Source organism: Somniosus microcephalus, chromosome 25 (assembly GCF_052327205.1).
Source record: "Somniosus microcephalus isolate GS21.2 chromosome 25, FLI_Smic_1.0, whole genome shotgun sequence".
Classification (NCBI taxonomy): domain Eukaryota; kingdom Metazoa; phylum Chordata; class Chondrichthyes; order Squaliformes; family Somniosidae; genus Somniosus; species Somniosus microcephalus.
Genome location: NC_141011.1, coordinates 50,095,095 through 50,118,844, shown reverse-complemented (window position 1 = coordinate 50,118,844; position 23,750 = coordinate 50,095,095). Strand labels below are relative to the sequence as shown.

The 23,750-nt window shown below is 46.1% G+C and overlaps 1 protein-coding gene across 4 annotated transcripts in view; it reads right to left on the bottom strand.

Moving 5' to 3' along the window:
- Nucleotides 1-23,750, bottom strand: part of tmem201 (transmembrane protein 201) — a 212,572-nt gene that overhangs the window by 148,967 nt on the left and 39,855 nt on the right. For all 4 annotated transcript variants that reach the window (XM_085967365.1, XM_085967367.1, XM_085967368.1 and 1 more), the window contains exons 4-6: nucleotides 20,353-20,529; nucleotides 9,624-9,988; nucleotides 768-971 (exon numbers count right to left, since the gene is read on the bottom strand). In XM_085967365.1, coding sequence (XP_085823491.1) covers nucleotides 768-971; nucleotides 9,624-9,988; nucleotides 20,353-20,529 — 746 coding nt within the window. The remainder of the gene's footprint in view (nucleotides 1-767; nucleotides 972-9,623; nucleotides 9,989-20,352; nucleotides 20,530-23,750) is intronic.

The window sequence follows — 23,750 nt, the reverse complement described above, 5'->3', positions numbered from 1 at the left end:
TTGACAACAGTACAATTTACTTTGTGTTTTTTTTTTTACATTACATTTTTACGGATTACATTAAAATGGCTGTTGTGCAGGTTTATTTATAAATGAGTAACAAATTTACTTCAGTCCTGAAATGGGTACATCCATTTAAAAAAAAACATGTTTAAAAAGTTATCCCCCCAAAAACCATCATTTATATTACCTTAAAAATCTTGGTTATGCCTTCAATTCCTCTCGTCATGACGTTTGGTCATGCTTTTTACGCAGACATTCATGACTGAAATGCGTGTGCAACCAGCTATAAATGGGACTTCCGCAAGTGAGCATGTTCGGAGACACTGTCGCTGCAGGCTACAGCCACCGGGAGGAGTTATAGCTCCGCTCTATCCTGCGACATATTGAGCAATGCCACAGGAGATCTATTCGTACTTTTAAAAAAAAAAACATTAAACATGAAGGTTTTTGTCACTTGGCTTAAAAATTCCAAGCTCTTCCAGGTAATTTTATGAAATTTGAATAATCTGTTCACTTATTTTTTAAAAATCACTAGCCTAACTGATAGAAGAAAGAGTACGTCATTGGTTTGATTTTAATAGGATTACAAAAACAAGCTCAGATATATAGGTCGACAAATAATGATGCTGCATCTTTAAGATCGTTAGGAGGTAATCAAATGATGGAAAAGCGAGATAGGAAACAGCGCTCCACTTTGTAAATAAGGACAGAATCATTCACACAAGAGTTCATATTCTGCCACGGTTCACTGTTCAGACTCTGACCTTCGTGCTCTGTATCGGCGCTGGCCAGTTGACTTCCGAGTAGCGATGGTTGCAGTGAATCCCACCAAGCAACACAGGGACGTAGTGCTGAATTTCAGAGTGTCAAGCCAACCAGGAACATCGGTCTGCAGGTAATTCTCCGTCAAATGCAAGCCCATCACCGTCAGCCAGAGTAGGGAAGCCACTGCATCGATCCTCCGCAGCCTAGGGAATTTGGTGAAAGAAACAAAAAATACAGACATATATAACACATTCCCGTTCTGAATGTCCCACAGTAAACAGGAGAGGAGGGTCATGCAGATTACCAAATATACTGGCATAATAAGGTACCTACTTACTTTCTTGAAGGAGAAAGTTGATTTTGGATGCTGTTAATTTGCATTCTGTCCAATGTTCACGCTAATTTTTTTTGGGTGCGCTGCCCCTTTAAGGGACAACGCGGCCCGTTCAAATTATCGCACATGCGTGGTTTCTCCCCCTCCCGCCACCATTGTAAAGCCGTTGAGCGGCCTGCGCAGGACCTCCAGATCGCTGCGCGGCCGCACAGCTTAACATGAACATTGATTCCGTCTCCTCCACTTTGGTAGATTCATCGAATCTTACAGCACAGAAGGAGGCCATTCGGCCCACGGCATCAGTGCCGGCCCCTTGAAAGAGCTATTAAATTAGTCCCACTCCCCTGCTCTTCCCCCACAGCACTGCACATTTTTCCTTTTCCAGTATTCCGGCACTGCATTCCAGATTACAACTTGCTGCGTAAAAGAAATGTCTCATCTCCTCCCTGGTTCTTTTGCCAATTATCTTAAATCTCTGTCCTCTGGTTACAGACCCACCCATCAGTAGAAACACTTCGTCTTGACTTACTCTTATAATTCTGAACACCTCTTTGTAAATCTCCCCTTAATTTTCCCTGCTCTAAGGAAAACAATCTCAGCTTCTCTCGCCTCTCCATATATAACTGAAGTCCCTCATCCCCCGTTACCATTCTGGTAAATCCCCTCTGCACCCTCTCCAAGGCCTCGACATATTTCTTAAAGTGTGGTGCCTAGAATTGGATAATTGGCATAAAATCTAGGGGGAAATGAGGAGAATTTAAAAGGAGCAAGCTTTTATGATCTGGAATGCACTATTGAAAGGGTGGTGCTAGCAGATTCAATAGTAGCTTTCAAAAAAGAATTGTTTTTTGAGAAATTTGCTGGGCTATGGGGAGAGAGTAGGGGAGTGGGACTAATTGGATAGCTCTTTCAAAGGGCCAGCACAGGCACGATGGGCTGAACGGCTTCCTTCTATGCTGTAAGATGTTGTGAATGCTCCAGCTGAAGCCCAACCAGTGAGTTATCCAACCAGTGAGTTACAGGAAACTTTGTGATATCCGGCACCGACGGGACCGAGCTGTTGCCGATCTATCAAAACTGCCGGTCATACAAAGTTAATGTTGGAGCATACGGAGGTTTTCATCTCCGTATCTGACAACAAACACTGTTGCTTAGCAACAGCTTGTAAACAGTCGGCCCGTACCTTGGAAGCGTCTCTGTATCTTAGCAACAGCTTCAGAGAGACTTTCCAGAGCCCGACTGTTGAAAACAAAGCCACGAGAAGAAAAAAAACCTAACAAAACGGCTCCTGATTTCTGCCGGTAGATCGAGGTTTCCAGACATACAACCTCCGGATAAACCAAAGTTTCCTGTATAAAGGTTTGGGGGGGAAAATTCGGTTGCTTTGCACCTCCCTGAAATTCAGCGGTGACAGTAGCCGGTAGCACCCCTCGGCGCTGCGCCTCCGGCAATGAAGTCATCAGCACGCGCAACGCACCAGCTGCAAACTTGGCTCGCGCCCCCTGACCTATCGCTGGACGCCATGTCCGACAGGGTCAGGGTGGCATTTTTGCACCCGGGGCGGCCATTTTATTTGGGCAGCCAGCCAGCACCTGCCCCCTCTCACCTCCTCCTGCCAGGTGCCGGCTGCGATCGGTCACTCCTCGAGTGCCGGGCTCTTTTGCCGGCACCTCGCTCCCCGGTGGTCCAGCAGGGCCCCGGTGCGTTAGACCCCGCCCCTTTAATCAGGGGAGGGAGGCCTGCAGTATCGCGGCGCTATGTGCTGACGAGCGTGGCACTGCTGCACTGAGCACCGTGATATTCAATGGGAGCACCCAAAGAGGGAGGGGGAGCGCTTCCAGTAGCGCCCGGCTCCTGCTTGGGGCACTATCATTCAATTTTGGGCGTACTAACTTTTTCAGGGTGCTACTTTTAGTGCCCCAAGCGTGGCATGACCCAATTTTTCCCCCTTGGTCTCCTAGCGACTTGCATCTTCTGTGAGCAAAGGGTTGACAGGTAGGTGGCCTATTCCCCACACTCCACTTCTGCTAATCGAGAGTCAACTATTGGGAATCACAAGATTTGACAGGCGCTGGCTCCGTGATTGATTTTCCTTTCCTGAGGGAGTTGTCTGACCTGGATTTGGCATCGCTGCATTGTGATACAGCCGAGATCAGAAATATGCAACGCCACAGCAGAAAGCAGGAGTCTTATAACCTTACAACAACTTTCAATGCATTTTTCTGCCATTTAAATATTCGCCTCTTCCGAACGAACCGGATGATTGCCGTCTTCTTTAAGCAGGAGCAGATGTTCTTTCTGCCGAAACCCTGCGGTTCCACGTGGGTACACAGAATAAAATCCCTTACACACACATAGAATCATAGAATAGTACAACACAGACGGAGGCCATTCGGCCCATCGAGTCTGCGCCGGCTCTTTCGAAGAGCAATCCGGTTAGTCCCACTCCTCCGGTATCCCTGCAATTTTTTCTCCTTCAAGTATTTATCCAATTCCCCTTTGAAGGCTACTATTGAATCTGTATCCACTGCCCGATCAGGCAGTGCATTCCAAATCCTAGCCACTCGTTGTGTAAAAAAGCTTTTCCCCCATGTCGCCTCTGGTTCGTTTGCCAATCACCTTAAATCTGTGCCCTCTCAATGCACAAACTTACAGGGCTGTGCTCACATTGCACTCATCACAATACAAAAATGAAGATGCTATTTTGCTTGCACACTGTGCAATAGCCCAGAGGAAGCGACTGACTGGGTAACCATCCCCCTCCCCCCCCATCCCAGGATTTATAGCTTCTCGGAATAATCTTTTTTCTTCAGTTGGAAGTGCGCTGCACAGGTAACCACATTCTCATCCATCGTTTGTCTAAACCGGATTTTGCCTTGTCAAGTGGGGCACAGCTCAAAACACCTGCAGCGTGATCAAAGGGACAGTTTTGCTGTGGCCTGAGGGAATTTCGGATATAGTTACCTTGTAAGCCAGCATCCTCAACTCAAGCAGGTTTCTGCAAATCAGGCTACAGATTTTGCACACACAGCAGAATTATTCACTGCACAATGAATGTTTGGGGGGGGGGGGGGGGGGGGGGGGTCAGCCGCGTACAAGGCATGAATAAAACAGTAATGGGATCTGCACAAAAACATCTTCCAATACATTAACAGCATTCAGAGGTCATGTCTTTTACTCAATGTCCAATTGCAGGAGGAGGCTGCAGAATTCTGAGCAGTTCAATGAACACCCAATGCCAAAAAGTTGCAGATGGGATCAAAAGATCATTTGGGGTTTTTTCTGTGGTGGGGAATTCAGTCCAGCGATGAATGATGATTGTGCTTTAAGCTGGCTTTGACCTCTCGGACAGTGCAGGTTAATACCCATCACAGACCCAGGCAGTAGTAGAGTGTAAATCAGCGATGTTTGTAAAGCAGGAAAAAAAAGTGAAACTCAACTCGTACCCAACTTCTAAAGATATATTTTTGTGAAAGTTAGTGGGAAGAATTGCTCAGTTGCTGTGTTTAGCAATACTGTCATTTTTTCTCTCTTTTTGAATATATTTAGGACATTGCTACAAATTGTGACCAGACTAATTCTCCCTTCCATTCCACTCACATCTGAATTATTTATTTTCTTTTATTCATTCACGGGATGTGGGCGTCGCTGGCAAGGCCAGCATTTATTGCCCATCCCTAATTGCCCTTGAGAAGGTGGTAGTGAGCCGCCTTCTTGAACCGTTGCAGTCTGTGTGGTGAAGGTGCTCCGACAGTGCTGTTAGGGAGTGTTCCAGGATTTTGACCCAGCGACGATAAAGGAACGGCGATATATTTCCAAGTCAGGATGGTGTGCAACTTGGAGGGTCACTTGGCGGTGTTCCCATGCACCTGCTGCCTTTGTCCTTCTAGGTGGTAGAGGTCACGGGTTGGGGAGGTGCTGTCGAAGAAAACCTTTTTGAACAGGTAGGTGCTTCCAATCTCCTCCTAAAGACCCCGACTCTTGCCAGGGTACGGGGTACCAGCAGCGCCCAGTACCTAGCCGATTGGCGGCCGTGCCTTCAGCTGCCTAGGCCCTCAGCTCTGGAATACCCTCCCTAAACTTCTCCTTTCTCCTGTAAGACCCTTAAAACCTACCTCTTTGACCAAGCTTTCAGTCACCTGTCCTAATTTATTCTTATGCAGCTCAGTGTCAAATTTTGTTTAACGCTCCTGTGAAGCGCCTTGGGATGTTTTACATTAAAGACGCTATACAAATGCAAGTTGTTGTTGCGTCGTTTGTTGTGCGAGTATGTTATTCAACCATGGAGGGAGTCACACACACCTTCTAGCTGAAGTTACTGGAATACCAGGACAAGGAGCAATGGCTCCCGCCCACCCCCGCAAGCCAATCCCAGGGATGCTTAAGCAAACTGTAGGATGCCAATATCTATCCTGGCTGAGCTCAGTTAAGTCCGCACAGTCCTGGAGTCAAACCTGGGACCTTCTGGTCAGTGGTGTGCAGTTACACCCTGCCTTTACCCACTAGGCCATTGTGGAAGCTATGTGGACTTCTCTAGTTAGGTGTTTTCTCCAGGGGGAAAAAATCCCTGTGTGACTACCACGCTGGTGCGCATTGCCGGGCAGCCAGAATCCAAGTGAGAAGGTAATCAAAATACCTAATGAAGCCTAGGAAACAAGGCGCACCAACTCCCTTGATGGTTCAGTGATTTAGTTAAAACCAAATCTAGGGTCTTAAATCGAAACAAAGCAAACTACGTAGGTATGAGGGGCGAGTTGGCTAAGGTAGATTGGGAAACTACATTAAAAGGTATGATGGTAGACAAGCAATGGCTAGCATTTAAGAATACATAATTTACAACAAATATATCCCACTGTCCCGCGATCATCCAAGTGTGCAGCAATCCCATCATATAGGATTACACCGGATATACGACACAGAAACAGGCCATTCGGCCCAACCAGTCCATGCCAGTGTTTATGCTCCACTCGAGCCTCCTCCCAATCTTCCTCATCTAACTATCAGCGTTCCCTTCTCCCTCGTGCTTATCTAGGCTCCCCTTAAATGCATCTATACTATTCGCCTCAGCCACTCCCTGTGGTAGCGAGTTTCACATTCTCACCACTCACTGGGTAAAGAAGTTTCTTCTGAATTCCCTATTGGATTTCTTGGTGACTATCTTATATTGATGACCTCTAGTTATGCTCTTCCCCACAAGTGGAAACATTCTCTCTGTATCCACTTTATCAAAACTAGCATGGATTGAGGATTGGTTCATGGACAGAAAACAGAGAGTAAGAATAAACGGGTCATTTTTGGGTTGGCAGGCTGCAACTAGTGGGGTTCCTCAAGGATCAGTGCTTGGGCCTCAGCCATTCACAATCTACATCAATGATTTGGATGAGGGGACCAAATGTAATATATCCAAATTTGCTGAGGATACTAAGCTGGGTGGGAATGTAAGTTGTGAGGAGGATGCAAAGAGGCTTCAAGGGGATATAGACAGGCTAAGTGATGGGCAAGAACATGGCAAATGGAATATAATGTGGAGAAATGTGAAGTTATCCACTTTGGTAGGAAAAATAGAAAAGCAGAGTATTTTTTAAATGGTGAGAGATTGGGAAATGTTGGTGTTCAGAGGGACCTGGGTGTCCTTGTACACGAATCACTGAAAGTTAACATGCAGGTACAGCAAGCAATTAGGAAAGCAAATGGTATGTTGGCCTTTATTACAAGAGGATTTGAGTATAAGAGTAAAGACATCTTACTGCAATTATATAGGGCCCTGGTGAGACCACACCTGGAGTATTGTGTACAGTTTTGGTCTCCTTACCTAAGGAAGGATATACTTGCCATAGAGGGAGTGCAACAAAGGTTCACCAGACTGGTTCCTGGGATGAGATGGTTGTCCCATGAGGAGAGATTGAGTAGACTAGGCCGATACTCTCTGGAGTTTAGAAGAATGAGAGGTGATCTCATTGAAACATAAGATTCTGAAGGGGATTGACAGGGTAGATGCTGAGAGGTTGTTTCCCCTGGCTGGAGAGTCTAGAACCAGGGGTTACAGTCTCAGGATAAGGGGTCGGCCAATTAGGACTGCGATGAGGAGGAATTTCTTCACTCAGAGGATTGTGAATCTTTGGAATTTTCAGCCCCAGAGGGTTGTGGATGCTGAGTCTTTGAGTATATTCAAGGCTGAGATCGATAGATTTTTTGAAACTAGGTGCATCAAGGGATATGGGGGATCAGGCGGGAAAGTGGAGTTGGGGTCGAAGATCAGCCATGATCTCATTGAATGGCGGAGCTGGCTCGAGGGGCCGAATGGCCGACTCCTGCTCCTATTTCTTATGTTCCTATTTCTTACTGAGGAAACGGGGCGATAACCTGTGAACGTGCACAGGTGCACATTGAGAAATGCCTCGTGAAGATATCGGCACGGTCGTCACAGATTTCATACACCGTTCTGTCTGTTAATCGCAGCAACTTTTATGCAGCATGCTTTTAAAAGACAATGGGGAGGGGGGGGGGGGTTTCAGCAATTAGATTTTCTCATTCATCTTCAAGAGTATATGTTTCTCTCTCGCTTCTTCCCCACCCTGCCCCCCCACCAACCCCTCCCCAAATCCATATTGCAAGTTCTCAACTTCTCGGAATATTGTTTTACTTCATGAATTACACAGGTTGGGCAGTCCATTAAAAAGCTGGTTATATAAACTGGTTGCTTTTCCCCCTGTGACAGCTTGATCTTGAACAGTCTAACATGTAGTTACATTCCAAAATGACCACAGAACAGTAGGCATGACCCTTTAGTGAACAAATGGAACAGTACTAAGCCGTAGAGGTCACAAGCAATGTTCCCATTAAGCTGCGAGGGGCGCGCAGCGGTCTGGAGGTCCCGCACAGAGACCGGCTTTTCAACGGAAACACCACGCGCACTCACGGAAATCTGAACGGGCCGCGTAGCCCGCTAAAGGGGCCGCGCACCCAAAAAAAAAGAATTAGAGGGAACGCTGGTCAAAAGGTGTTGGGTTCCCGCGCCGATCTGCACTGATTTTTTACCTGGCATGCTATGACTGGCCCTCGGCTACCAAAAAAAAACCTGCAGCTGATATTTCCATCGGAACACTAGCCAGCAACTTCTGCTCAAAAAACATCGGGCAAAAAAGATTGGGCTTTACATCAGGGTGATGCTTTCCACGGTCCAATCGTCCGATGGCATTCACTCGCTGGTGAAGAACGGCACTGAGGCACAGTATGAGCAAGCGAGCGGTCCGACTGCCACCCTGTAACTGTACCCGAGGAGGGGCGTCTCGCTATGCTTACACTCGCCATCGAGAGGGCTTCCTGGTAATCTGCTCTCAGTTACGCACATTACCCTGTATAAACAAAGCTTCTTCCCATGTTTACAGCATGCATGAGAAACCAGACAGACCTGCGCTACACGCTTGAGGAGACTGGGATCTTAAGGGAACTACAGGAGTGAGCCAGTTATCGACTACTTCGTGACACAATGTACAAATACACTCTGAGCAGATGTTTAAATGAGACGCGTGTATGGGATGATGAGATGGAGTCGGAGCATTTTTTTAAAAATCGTCACCGAATTCCTTTATAACTACATTTTCTGATTTCTGATCTGGCAATATCCCCCCCCCCGATTAGGCAGTCTCGCCAATTTATAGGACATGAAAGCATACTGTCTGCACTCTCCCTCCCTCCCTCTGATAAAATGGTCTGCCCAACGTGAAACGGAGCCATACAGACCAGCAAGATCCCAGGTTTGATTGCAGTCTGTGCTCACGCGGTCTCAACTGAGGCCGGGACGACGTAATGGGTCTCAGTGCTCCGGGACGGGAGTTATCCCGTCGAAAAGTGCACGGGCAAAAGGAAGAGGGCACAATGCGGCTCTGATGTGATTCCCTCATGGTCAAATAGCCTGATGATAATCGCATGCCGAGACTCTCATTAAAGAACAGAAGATGCAAAGTATCAGGGAACGGTAGCATAGTGATTATGTTACTGGACCAGTAATCCAGAGGCCTGAACTAATGATCCAGAGACACGAGTTCAAATCCCACCACAGCAGCTGGGGAATTTAAATTCAGTTAATTAAATAAATCTGGAATAAAAGACTAGTATCAGTGATGGTGACCATGAAACTACTGGATTGCCGTAAAAACCCAACTGGTTCACTAATGTCCTTTAGGGAAGGAAATCTGCCGTCCTTACCCGGTCTGGCCGATATGTGACTCTTAATGCCCTCTGAAATGGCCGTGAGCTGTACCAAACCGCTGCAGAGAAGTAACTCCCTCTCCAACAGCACTGTGGGAGTACCTTCACCCCGCGGACTGCACCACCACCGTCTCAAGGGCAATTAGGGACGGGCAATAAATGCTGGCTCTGCCAGCGACGCCCACATCCCCGTGAATGAATTTTAAAAAAACTTCAGATCCAAAACGGCTGTATCCTACAGAATTGAATTATTACGGTTACTGCCCTTCCCGTGCAACACAGAAGAGAAAAAAGTAGACGCAGGACTCGCCTTATACGTCCAGCTAGAAGTACAGCCAATAAGCAGGTGAAGAGGCCAGTGGCAACGACGGCCATTTGGTGGTTTTTCCCATAATCCCACACAGCTTGCAGGTTAACCAGCATTTCCTCCGGCACCATATCCAGCAGCTCCTCCCAGCCGCTGACATCCTGGACGGCACTCTGCTCCGACGGCGAAACGGTTTCGTTGCTGCTGTTGGACGGGCGCGGCATTGTTTCAGCCGTGGGTTTCAGGCCTGTAAATGGACCACTCGACCCATAAACTGCCATGGCCACCAGCACAGCACAGCTGACAAAGGCCACGAAGCGAAGGAACAACACCCTGATCGGAGTGGAAAGGCTGGAATAATGGGAAGTCTGCAAAAGAAAAGTTTGCAATTAATTGCACTGAACACTTAAGAATTTGAGTCGGATCCCGTGTATTCATTTATTAAAAAAAAAAAAATCAGACTTTACTAACCAACGTATAATCATCAAATGATACAGCACAGGAGGCCATTCTGCCCATCATGCCTGTGCTAGAACTATCCAATTAGTCCCTTTCCCCATAGCCCTGCACATTTTTCCCCTTCAAGTATTTACCCAATTCCCTTTCGAGTGTCATTATTGAATCTGCTTCCACCGTCCTTTCATGCTTGGCTCTTCACAAGGTTAGGACAGGACCTTCCAGTGCCTGCAAAGGACCTGGTTTATACACTCGCAATTCCCACCTTAAGAAAAAAGTTTTATCGTGTAGAAACAGCCTTCGGAGCCTCAATTGGTTTATTTGGAATTTACACGGTGTTGGCCACGGCTCAGTGGGCAGCACTCTTGTCTTCCAGTCAGCAGGTCGTGGGTCCAAGCCCCACTCCCGAGACGCGAGCGCATAATCTAGGCCAACACTTCAGAGCAGTACTGAGGGAGTGCTGCACTGTCAGAGGTGCTGCCTTTTGGACGAGATGTTAAAACAGAAGTCCTGCCTTCCCTTTCGGGGGACGTAAAAGATCCCATGGCAGTAGTCGAAGAAGCACCCAGGAGTTCTCCTGGCCAATATTCATCCCTCAACCCACACCAGAAACAGATTATCCTCTCATTTATCTCATTGCTATTTGTGGGACCTTACAAACTGGCTGCTGTGTTGCCCTATGTTGCAATGAGAGATTGCACTACAAAAGTACTTCATTAGCTGTAAAGCGCTTTGGGACATCCTGAAGTCATGAAAAGCAAGCCGATTATTTATAAGAGCAATGCTACAAACCAATCTCTCAGGCTTGACACTTGTGGTTACTCAGTGTATATAGTAACAGAAAGGTACACTGGGGCCAACATACAAGTCAGTCAGTCCGACAGCCAGCCAGTCATACACGAGTCCAGTCAGTCATACATGTGTCAGTCAGTCAGAAAGACTTGCATTTATATAGTGACTTTCATGACCTCAGGATGTCCCAAAGCGCTTTACAGCCAATGAAGCACTTTTTTGAAATGTAGTCACTGTTGTAATGTAGGAAACGCAGCAGCCAATTTGCACACAGCAAGCTCCACAAACAGCAATGCAATAATGACCAAACAATCTGTTTTTTAGTGATGTTGATTGAGTGATAAATATTGGTCAGGACACCGGGTATAACTCGCCTGCTCTTCTTCGAAGTGGGATCCTTTACGTCCACCTGAGAGAGCAGATGGGGCCTCAGTAGAATGTCTCATCCGAAAGATGGCACCTCCGACAGTGCCGCACTCGCTCAGCACTGCACTGGGCGAGTCAGCCTGGTAGCTTCCGGCTCGTTGGCAGCAGTCACTCTGAAAATTGGGTGATGTAAATGCCCAAACTGAGTCCAATTCAATTTGGGCCCTGACTCAGATTCGGGCAGCACTTGCGTTATAACTGCAGCAGCATTAGGGTGAAGTGAAACCACTTCACAAAAGATGCTACAGCCGTGATGTGAATGCACCCTAAAATAAACACCTGAAGAAAAATGTTAGTGAGTGCGTGGAGCTGGAGTAAACAGCTGTGTGGGGGGCTGGCACAGCACAGGATGCAGAGCCAAAAAGGCCACCTCCTGTACATCCTGTACATGCATAAAACTAATCACAATAATACAGCTACTCAAATATCAGAATTAGCTTTAAGGTATTGAATGAACAAAAGCACAGAAAAATGTAACTGAAAAAACATTCGGAATAGGTTCGAGGGGCTGAATGGCCTACTCCTGTTCCTATGAACACCAGTTCCTTTTTCTTCACTGCTTTTGTTTCCATCCTCTTTAAAAAAAATTGGACTTTATTCCAACTAATTTTTTCAACGCATGCATTTATTAGTTGGACTGGGTTGAAACGAGCTCCAAATGCTCTTTTTAAACTGACCGCAAACCAGAATGACGACTGGCCCGCTCACAGCATGGGTGCAACATGGCCAAGCTTTTGAAAACGTTTTTACACATTGAAGAGTCAATGTGGTTGACTCTTAACTGCCCTCTGCGGGTTCAAGGCGGCGGCTCACCGCCACCTTCTCAAGGGCAACTAGGGATGGACAATAAATGCCGGCCTTGCCAGCTGCGCCCACATCCTGCGAACAAATTTTAGAAAAAAGCTGATGTAGGAACACATTCAGTGACCACTCGCTCAATTACAACCATGCCTGGAACGAGTAAACAATTCTGCAGCATGCTATGGGTTAAAAATGTTTGCACCATAACAGACCATGAATTATAGTTGGACCTGAAAGACCAATCAAGCTCCTTGCTTGTAGCTCATGATGTACAAAAGACAAATCAAAGGTGAAGCTTTGTTGCAAGACTAAGTGGGTTATTAGAGGCCATTAAGCCGTATTTCACAGCTGTGAATACAACGTTGGTACAAATTAAAGGCATCAACGCCAAGCCTATTTCTCAAGGGGTCATTAAAAATTAATTTCACAGTAATTTATAAAAGTCTCACTGAACAACTGATTAAATATTGGATCACTGAAAATAGTTGCCAAGTAGAATCTCAATCTTAACTTACCATAGTGTTAAAAAGAAAAAAAAAGTCTTGCATTTCTGTAGCGCCTTTCATGACCTCAGGACGTCCCAAAGCGCTTCACAGCCAATGAAGTACTTTTTGAAGTGTAGTCACTGTTGTAATGTGGAAAACATGGCAGCCAATTTGCGCACAGCAAGATCCCACACACAGCACTGTGATAATGACCAGATTCCCCCAATTTGGGCCTGTACTGCTTGTGCATCCCATCGAGTTGGAAATAGGACATGGGAAAGGAAACGGAAATAAAAAGGAGGTCTTGTGGAAACCAGAGTGACCAGTTCAAACTCCACTCCGACGTTAAGGTAATTTATGCAATTTCAAGGAGGTGTATTTATATCCAATTCTGGCTGTTTTGGGTGGGAAAAGGTTGATGAATTTTGTAACGTTCTTAGACTTCCTTCATTAAGTACCAAAATCAAAGTATAAAATTCTCTTCATTATAGGCCAGATCCCAGAGAATTCCATAAATGAACACAACATACTTCTGCTTTTGCCTACATGTACCAGGTTCCAGGTTCGAGAGGAATTCCACTGGAATGGGTTCGTCAGATCCAATTCATCTACATCCAAAACTACCAGAGTGAGAACAGCGGTCTACATCAAAAGAAAATACAATCCAAAAGCTATTCTTTTTATCTCACTTACAAAACCTAATTCGTGCTTTCCCCTCAAACTGAACAGCATAGTACTTGTACTACAACATATACTGCAGCATAATTGTTTACAACTTGCAAAATAAAATAGTCAACAGTGAAAAGGTGAAGCAATTATAACTAAACACTAATGGCTGATCTTTAATCTAGTCATCACTTAAAAAGTTCTTTGAAACATCTATCTTGGCGCCTTTATCCTTGCTTATTTATTTATGCCACAAATTCCTCCAAGCGGTCTTGTCTGGTTTATCACTTTACATCAGAAAATGGGAAGTACATCGTCAAAAGAATTCAATCATGGGCTGTGGGCATCGCTGGGCAAGGCCAGCATTTATTGCCCATCTCTAATTGCCCTCGAGAAGGTGGTGGTGAGCCACCTTCTTGAACCGCTGCAGTCCGTGTGGTGAAGGTGCTCCCACAGTGCTGTTAGGGAGGGAGTTCCAGGATTTTGACCCAGCGACGATGAAGGAACATCGATATACTTCCAAGTCAGGATGGTGTGTGACTTGGAGAGGAACTTGGAGGTGGTGGTGTTCCCACGCGCCTGCTGCCCTTGTCCTTCCAGGTGGTAGAGGTCGTGGGTTTGGGAGGTGCTGTCGAAGAAGCCTTGGCGAGTTGCTGCAGTGCATCTTGTAGATGGTACACACTGCAGCCACGGTGCGCCGGTGGTGGAGGGAGTGAATGTTTAAGGTGGTGGATGGGGTGCCAATCAAGTGGGCTGTTTTGTCCTGGATGGTGTCGAGCTTGAATGTTGTTGGAGCTGCACTCATCCAGGCAAGTATTCCATCACACTCCTGACTTGTGCCTTGTAGATGGTGGAAAGGCTTTGGGGAGTCAGGAGGTGAAACACTCACCACAGAATGCCCAGCCTCTGACCTGCTCTTGTTGCCACAGTATTTATGTGGTTGGTCTAGTTAAGGTTCTGGTCAATGGTGACCCCCAGGGAATTCGACAATGGTAATGTCAAGGGGTGGTGGTTAGACTCTCTCTTGTTGGAGATAGTCAATGCCTGGCACTTGTGTGCCGCAAATGTTACTTGTTACTCATCAGCCCAAGCCTGAATGTTGTCCAGGTCTTGCTGCATGCGGGCACAGACTGCTTCATTATCTGAGGAGTTGCGAATGGAACTGAACACTGTGCAATCATCAGCAAACATCCCCACTTCTGACCTTCTGATGGGGAGGAAGATCATTGATGAAGCAGCTGAAGATGGTTGAGGATGTTACACATTACAATGTAAGGGATGTCCAGCTTGCCAAAGCCAAAGAAAAACCCATGGAATGGCTTTACAGTCAACTTTTATACAGTGTACTACTGTTGACATCTGCAGTCAATGGCAAACTGCAAATATAAACAAGAGAGTTCTTGCCATTTGAGCTAATGCTCAAGGAACAAGATTGGGGACAACACCAAGTGATTTACTGTTGGTGGCGGACAAAAAAAGCACAGCTGCCTGACGTCCGAGTGCCCGACGTGCTCCTGTTCAGCTTCTTTGGCCAGCAACACAGTTTCACGACTTGGCCTACAGAGACCTCCCTCGGTCAACAGGGAAGGAAGCAGCTCCACACAAGCATAGCGGCTGTTTGCATCTTCAAAGCAACTGTGCATGTGCAAGCTTGTGTTTCAATGCAGAGCTGGCTGCTGTAGAAAACAACTAGCGGGGAACGACGCTCGCCGTTATTAATGCGCAAATCAGCCAGCGACTTGTGGCAAGGAAGCGATACCCCGTGAGTTGCGAATCCCCACAAGTTGTTGGCTGTTTTGCGTTGCTCTGTTAGCTTTGCGATAACGCCATCTTGCGCTTAACTTCCCCGCGAGTTTCATGAAGTTGCTGCATTTGCACATTAATTGCCCAATAAACTCATTACAGAAAGTTAAGCCTAGTAATTAATAGCGCAAGTTCCCTTTTAAAGATGTGATAATTGTTAATTATTGCCAAACAACCTCTCTTGCCCAGAATGTAAACAATTATAGGTGTTGTCTCATTCCATCAAGTTGTGAAGATATTTTTTCTTACTGTTTCTTCCTGTCCTTTTCTCTTTCTCTCTCTCTCTCTATCCAATCTTTCTTTCCCTCCTATTGTCAGCCATGGCTCAGTTGGTAGCACACTCGCCTCTGAGTCAGAAGGTTGTGGGTTCAAGTCCCACTCCAGGGGCTTGAGCACATAAAGCTAGGCTGACACTCCCAGTGCAGTGCTGAGGGAGCGCTGCACTGTCGAAGGTGCCGTCTTTCGGATGAAACGTTATGCCGAGGCCCCGTCTGCTCTCTCAGGTGGACATAAAAGATCCCATGGCCACTATTTCCAAGACGAGCAGGGGAGTTCGCCCCAGTGTCCTGGCCAATATTTATCCCTCAATCAACATAACAAAAACAGATTATCCGGTCATTATCACATTGCTGTTCGTGGGAGCTTGCTGTGCGCAAATTATCTGCCGCGTTTCCCACATTACAACAGTGACTACACTGCAAAAAAAATACTTCATTGGCTGTAAAGTGCTTTGAGACATCCAGTGGTTGTGAAAGGCGCTATAGAAATGCAAGTCTTTCTTTTAAAATAATAGCCGTTAAGGGTGACCCTGAGCTTCCGGTCGCCTGTCACTTTAATTCACCGCTTCACTCCCACTCTGATCTCTCTGTCCTTGGCCTATTACACTGTTCCAATGAAGCTCAACGTAAGCTCGAGGAACAGCACCTCATCTTTCGATTAGGCACTTTGCAGCCTGCCGGACTCAACATTGAGTTCAACAATTTCAGATAATTATCCCTGCCCCCATTTTTCATGCAGTATGATTTTTGCTACTCCCATTTGCAACAGGTTATCTTTCCTGCCTCTTACAAAAGTATAGGATGTTCTTTCAATTCCTTCCTCCCCTCCTACTACCACCCCCACCCCCTTAATATCTGTTACATCTCCAGCTTTTTCCAGTTCTGATGAAGGGTCCCAGACCTGAAACGTTAACTCTGTTTCTCTCTCCACGGATGCTGCCTGGCCTGCTGAGTATTTTCAGCATTTTCTGTTGTTGATTTTTCTTTCTTTTTCTGTGTCTGATCTGACATTGAATTCACGCACTCCAATTCACCCTCCTTCTCAGTCCTACCTCTGTTTATCTCTCAATCCTTTAATCTCATTGATTAAGGAGATACACTGTTGGTCCTGTAGTTCACCAAGGTCCGAGATGCCCTGTTGCTCTCGCCGTGCCGTACTAATTCTAACCGAGGGGCACGACGCGAGATGCCCCACTCCAGCAAAATCTGGCCCCCGGGATTTTCTACAGTGGAGGGGTTTTACCAGCAAGTCTTTCTCCAATGTTATAGCAGCAAACTGCACTTAACCCATTGGGCAGCACAATGACCATCCAGCTTTGATGCTGCAACACTGTCTCTTCCAGGAACAATATAATCCAAGAGTTACTGGTTATGGATTATTAATCCTGATCTTCTGGAGAAACTGGAAACCCATTTTTTCCCCTAGTCTTGCTCCTTTGTGCTCACCTTACAATTAATTACTTTATCAGGTGATCAGAATTTTTCTTCCTCCTCAGTCTGTTCAAAACGTCACCGCCCTCCACATGTGGATGACTAGATTCCTGGAATGATACAGCATTCGGCCCATCACGCCTGTGCCGGCTCTTTGAAAGAGCTACCCAATTAGTCCCATTTCCCGTAGCCCTGCAAATATTTCCCCTTCAAGTATTTATCCAATTCCCTTTTCTAAGTTACTACTGAATCTGCTTCCACCACCCCTTCTGGGATTGCATTCCAGATTATACCTGCTGCGTAAAAAAAAAAACCACACCTCATCTCCCCTCTAGTTCTTTTGCCAATTACCTGGATTCTGCGTCCTCTGGTTACCGACCCTTCCGCCACCATCTTTCATGATCTTGAACACCTCTATTAAAGCTCCCCTTAACCTTCTCTGCTCTAAAGAGAACAATCGCAGCTTCTCCAGTCTCTCCCAAGTATCCCTGGTACCATTCGAGCAAACCTCCTCCGCAACCTCTCCAAGGCCTCGATATCCTTCCTAAAAAGTGCGGTGCCCAAAATTGGACACAACACTCCAGCTGGAGCCTAACCGTGTTTTATAAAGGCTTAGCATAACTTCCTTGCTTTTGTACTCTGCGCCCACTTATAAATCCAAGGATCCTGTATGTCTTTTTAACAGCCTTCTCAACATGTCCTGCCACCTTCACAGATTTGTATACTAACTGCACTTGTCCTCAAGAACAGCATATCCAGGGGCCTGTAGATTTTTAACCCATGATGGGCAAAAAGGACAGAGACTGTCCAGAGTCTATAGAAATAACCTAGTGTTGCATTACCCTCTTCCCCATACTACCCATCCTTATATTCATGCTCAAGTACCGTTTTGCTTCTCTCCTCGTCATTTTAGTTCCTACGTTCTTTGTCCAGCAATTCACACTTTTGCCCTGCTCTTTTGTTCTCTTAACTTCCCCCCCCTACAGCTCGTCAACTTTTCCCTCACTCTGATGGACTGTTGGGTGTTCTCATTCTCATCTGCAACCTGACCTCATTCTCACTCTTAAGTGTTAGCCGTGGCTCAGTGGGCAGCACTGTCGCCTGAGTCAGAAGGTTGTGGGTTCAAGCCCCACTCCAGAGACTTGTGCACAAAAATCTAGGCTGACGCTCCAGCGCAGTGCTGAGGGAGCGCGGCACTGTCGGAGGTGCCGTCTTTCGGATGAGACGTTAAACCGAGGCCCCGTCTGCCCTCTCAGGTGGAAAGCGAGGGAGTTTTCCCCGGTGTCCTGGCCAATATTTATCCCTCAATCAACATCACTAAAACTATCACTGGTCAGGAGCACACTGCTGTTTGTGGGAGCTTGCTGAGTGCCGATTGGCTGTCGCGTCTCCTACATCACAACAGCGACTACACTTCAAAAGCATTTCATTGGCTGTAAAGCGCTTTGGGACGTCCGAAGTTGTGAAAGGCGCTCTATAAATGCAAGTTTTTCTTTCATCTCTTATGTTCCTTTAAGTGCGTGTGTGTGTTTTTGTGTCTGTAGCAGACGCAATGGATGGAAAACATCTGCTTGCTCTATTAGCACAGCCCCGCAAACACTTGTGTGCTGCCCGCGGTGGTCCCATTATGATCAACAGACTACACCTGCGTTAGCACGAGGTCATTGTCACATTATTCACTGAAGAGTCGGTAACCAGGGGACAGATTTATGGTGATTGGCAAAAGAACCAGAGGCGACAGGAGAAACCTTTTCTTTAAACGCAGCGAGTGTTTGTAATCTGGAACGCGCTGCCTGAAAGGGTGGAGGAAGCAGATTCAATTGCAACCTTTCAAAAGGGAATTGGATAAATACGCGAAGGGAAAAAAATCTACGGGGCTATGGAGCGGGATTAATTGGATAGCTCTACCAAAGAGCCGGCACAGGCACGATGAGCCGAATGGCCTCCTTCTGTGCTGTCTCATTCAGTGGCTGGTATCTATAAACTACCAGTGTCGGTGCAAAATAGAGCTGCGTCAGAGAATGAAAAGGGGCCATTTTCAAAATATGCAACTGCTGCACTACGAATGGTGTACACCTGAAAGCTACCCTCTCCTCGTTAGGATGTGCACTTTATGCTTCAATGCTCCTTGGTAATAAGGGTCAGTCTGATTTGCAAGAACACTGTGGCGAGATTAGACTATATAGATGTGGATTTATTCAAAACACTGCAGAATTTAACAGCCTTTCCAAGGACTTTGGTCTTAATTTATTCCAGCATCGGCTGTGCAGGCCGGGCTGCCAGTGGGAAAACCTTCCGGCTGAAACTTGCAACCTGTCTCATCGTGTCATGCAGCCACACACACACACAAAGTAAATCGGCTGGATCGCTTTTGAAAAATGATGTTCCAACCACACCCACTCCTGGCATCAGAGACAAAATGTGTCCGAAACCACGTTCACGTCTAAATGTGTAACGAGGTCCTTCCATCATCATACCGTCAAAATAGCGCCTCAAGTGAGCATCAAACGATAAGTCAAACCTCTCATCGTTAACGTTTACTGAATCAAAAGAGCACGTTAAGTGGGTGCTGGTGAGCGACCAAAAAAAAAGGGGGAAGATGTGAAAGTTTTATACTGTATTCTGGTCAAAATTCTCAAAATAATGAAACCGAGATACAATTTTAGTACTGCAGAGAGAAACAGCGGAAGATCTCTCATCAGGTCACAGCAGAATCCTGCCTCCCAGGCTTTCTTAGCTACAAGGACAGGTTGGAGAAGCTGGATTTGTTTTCATTGGAGCAAAGGAGGTTGAGGGGTGATTTGATAGAGGTGTACAAGATTATGACGGGTTTGGATAGGCTAGACGGGGAAAGGCTGTTCCCACTAGTTGATGGTACAAGGACTAGGGGACACAGATTTAAGGTTTTGGGCAAGAGATACAGGGGGGATGCGAGGAAAAACTTTTTTACACAGCGAGTGGTGAAGACCTGGAACTCGCTGCCGACGGAAGTGGTGGAAGCGGAGACACTCAATGTTTTCAAGGGGAGACTGGATAGGCACTTGAGGGAAATAAACTTGCAGGGCTACGGGGATAGAGCGGGGGGAATGGGACTGACTGGATTGCTCTACAGAGAGCCAGCACGGACTCGATGGGCTGAATGGCCTCCTTCTGTGCCGTTATGATTCTATGACCTCAAAGCCAAGAGCATCATTGCTGAAAATTCCCAAACCCGCACCCCACCGCCCTTCCAAAATATACTACAGGAAACTGTGTTATCCGGAGGCTCGAATGCTCGAGCCACCAGCAAAAATCAGGAGCCTTTTCGTCAGGTTTTTTTTCTTCTCGTTGCTTTTTTCCTCAACGGTCAAGCTCTGCAAGGTCTGCTGAAGCTGTTGCTAAGCTACAGAGACGCTTGGACTGTTTAGAAGCTGTTAAGCAACAGGGTTTGTTGACAGATACGGAGCTCAAAAGCTTCAGTTTCTTTCAACATTAGCGCTGGAGTGTCCGGCAGTTTTGAGGGAACGGCAACAGCTCGGTCCTGTCGGTGCCGGATAGCACAAAGTTTCCTGTAATTCGCTTCGTCATGACCGTGACACTGCGCCCAACCCTTACCTGCACAAAGGTTTTGTCCGCTTCTCGGCGGCGGAGCTGATGGTCGAAGAGAATTGCCCGAATCTGCCGGTCCTGGTGTTTGATGTAATATTCCACCGCTGTCTGACAGGGACGGCACAACTTGTAAGTCTGTTCAAGATGGTGTTTATATACCTCAATTTCTTCCTCATACTTGTCCTAAGACGGATACAAAAAAAAAGGTTACATTTTAACCAGACAGCCACTGGAAGCCACACATAGGAGGTCACAGTCTCAGGATAAGGGGTCGGCCATTTAAGACTGAGACGAGGAGGAATTTCTTCACTCAGAGGGTGGTGAATCTTTGGAATTCTCTGCCCCAGAGGGCTGTGGAGGCTCAGTCGTTGAGTATATTCAAGTCAGAGATCGATAGGTTTTTGGACTCTAGGGGAATCAAGGGATATGGGGATAGTGCAGGAAAGTGAAGTTGAGGTCAAGGATCAGCCATGATCTTATTGAATGGCGGAGCAGGCTCGAAGGGCAGTGTGGCCGACTCCTGCTCCTAATTCTTACGTTATTTGTAAAGATGCAACTTGGTTGCATCCAACTACAACAGAATTTTACAATACAGGAGGAGGCCAATCAGCCCATCGCATCTCTGCCACTCAAAGAGCTGTCCACATTCCCCTGCCCTGTTGAGTTTTTCTTTCGCACTTCCCTTTAAATGGATTCTGCTTTGACTAAATTTCCTGTCCGAAGAAGCCTGTGTTTAAAAAAAATAGACGAATGTCATGCCTCCCAACATTTGAGTACAACAGAAATCAAACTGAGAATTCAGAAGAAACTTCTTTACCCAGAGAGTGGTGAGAATGTGGAACTCGCTACCACAGGGAGTGGTTGAAGCGAATCATAGAGATGCATTTAAGGGGCTGTTAGATAAGCATATGAGGGAGAAGGGAATAGAGGGTTACGCTGATAGATTTAGATGAGGAAAGACGGGAGGAGGCTTGAGTGGAGCATAAACGCTGGCATGTACTGGTTGGGCCGAATGGTCTGTTCCTGTGCTGTATATCCTGTGTAATCCCATGTAAACCCATGTGGTACAGTGCGTTGGATGACAAACACCACGTGCCACACCAAGCAGAGCCATCTCCAAAATGGTAGTGATGTCCCACATTGCTATCACGTTCCGTGTGGCTGGTTCAGAGGCCTGGGACCAGGTTGCCTATTGGCTCATCTGTTTCACCCCCAGAATGTGCAAGTTTTCTCCCCTACCTCAAAGAGCTGCATATTCAATACACTTGAAAATATTGTCGTGAAGATCACATTTTCCAATTAGCACATACAGTGTAAGCAGCTTATTTCTTCTTTGAGGTTCTTCAAGATTATCCTAACATTCTCCTTACACTGTTATTGTAAGTCCCAGACATTTATTACTGCTTTGTATTTACAGCAACACTAACACTGTACTTTCCAGTAATCCTTGGAAACACAGCACTCTGATCTAGATATCATATAGCAAAACTGTCACATAAAAATGACTGGGACTCGAGACAAAAGGTACAACAAAAATCTTGCACACAGTTTCAGTACATAATTGAGTGCAGTTCTGAAGAACAAAAAACACTACGTCCATAAGTTGAACAAAAAGTAAGAAAAAAGACTTGCATTCAGACAGCGCCTTTCACGACCTCAGGACGTCCCAAAGCGCTTTACAGCCAATGAAGTACTTTTTGAAATGTAGTCACTGTTGTAATGTAGGAAACGCAGCAGCCAATTTGCACACAGCAAGCTCCCACAAACAGCAATGTGATAATGACCAGATAATCTGCTTCTTTTTAATGACATTGAGGGATAAATATTGGAGAGGACATTTTGAAATGCGAAATTTAAAATTGATGACAGCTGCGTGTTTTAACCAACAATAAATACAACTGTTGCTTTTTTTTTGTACAATTACAGAGAATCATGTCCTTTTTCTTTTAAAAAAAAGTTGCCCGTTATACCGCGTGTGATGTAATTTAGTTGTGGGTGTGGGGGAAACTGTGGGAGTTGCACCATTACAAGGGATCTGTAACCAAGAGATGGAAAATCTGAACATTTTAGCTCCCGGATGCTCAGTGGCCAAATGCACCATCTGGTACATTACTGAGTCAGAGAACAAGGTAAGTTCAGGGCTGATATTGAGCCAGGGCTGGACAATAGGAATTCAATGGCAAATGGAATTCAATCTGGAGAAGTGTGAGGTAATGCATTTGGGGAGGGCTAACAAGGCAAGGGAAGACACTATAAATGGTAGGACACTGAAAAGTGCAGAAGATCAGAGGGAGCTTGGAGTGCATGTCTACAGATCACTAAAGCTAGCAGGACAGGTAGATAAGGTGGTTAAGACATATGGGATACTTGCCTTTATTAGCCGAGGCATAGAATATAAGAGCAGGGAGGTTATGCTTGACCTGTATAAAACACTACAGTAGTTAGGCTGCAGCTAGAATATTACATTCAGTTCTGGTCGCCACATTACAGGAAGGATGTGATTGCACTAGAGGGGGTGCAGAGGAGATTTACGAGGATGGTGCCTGGGCTGGGGAATTTTAGCTATGAGGAAAGATTGGATAGGCTGGGGTTGTTTTCTTTGGAACAAAGGAGGCTGAGGGGAGATTTAATTGAGGTGTATAAAATTGAGGGGCCTAGATAGAGTGGATAGGAAGGACCTATTTCCCTTAGCAGAAACGTCAATAACCAGGGGGGCATAGATTTAAAGTAATTGGTCGGAGGTTTAGAGGGGATTTGAGGAGGATGGTGGGGGTCTGGAACTCACTGCATGAAAGGGTGGTAGAGGCAGAAAATCTCATCACATTTAAGAAGTACTTGGATATTCACTTGAAGTGCCGTAACCTACAAGGGTACAGACCAAGTGCTGGAAAGTGGGATTAGGGTGGATAGATCTTTGTCGGCCGGCACAGACAAAATGGGCCGAATGGCCTCCTTCTGTGCTGTAAATTTCTATGATTCTATGAATAGGTCCCCCTCAGGCTCGGTGCCAATAATCAGGGTTGCCAGTCCTCATCGCTAAACAGTTATTTTGCAGGAAAGCCATGCTTGAAGAGGCGATTGGTGAGGAGAGGACTGATGTGGGTTGCCAGGCGCTCCTTGGCTAGGCAGGATGTGGACAACTCACCGTCGCGGTCCATATCATAGAAGAACGGACACCTGGGCGGTGCGCCAGCAATGCAGAAACCAAAACCCAAGAACAAACGTCTTTTAGGAGAGAGGAAAGAACATTCTAATACACCCACAAAATATTAAAGAGTGAGATAAGAATATCACACCTTGGAAGTTAAAATTGTACATCTGATGCAAGGATCTTCAGTTCGTTCATCACTTAGATCTGTTCATTAGAGATCAGTCAACAAAAAACCCAGAATAACCAAGTTATC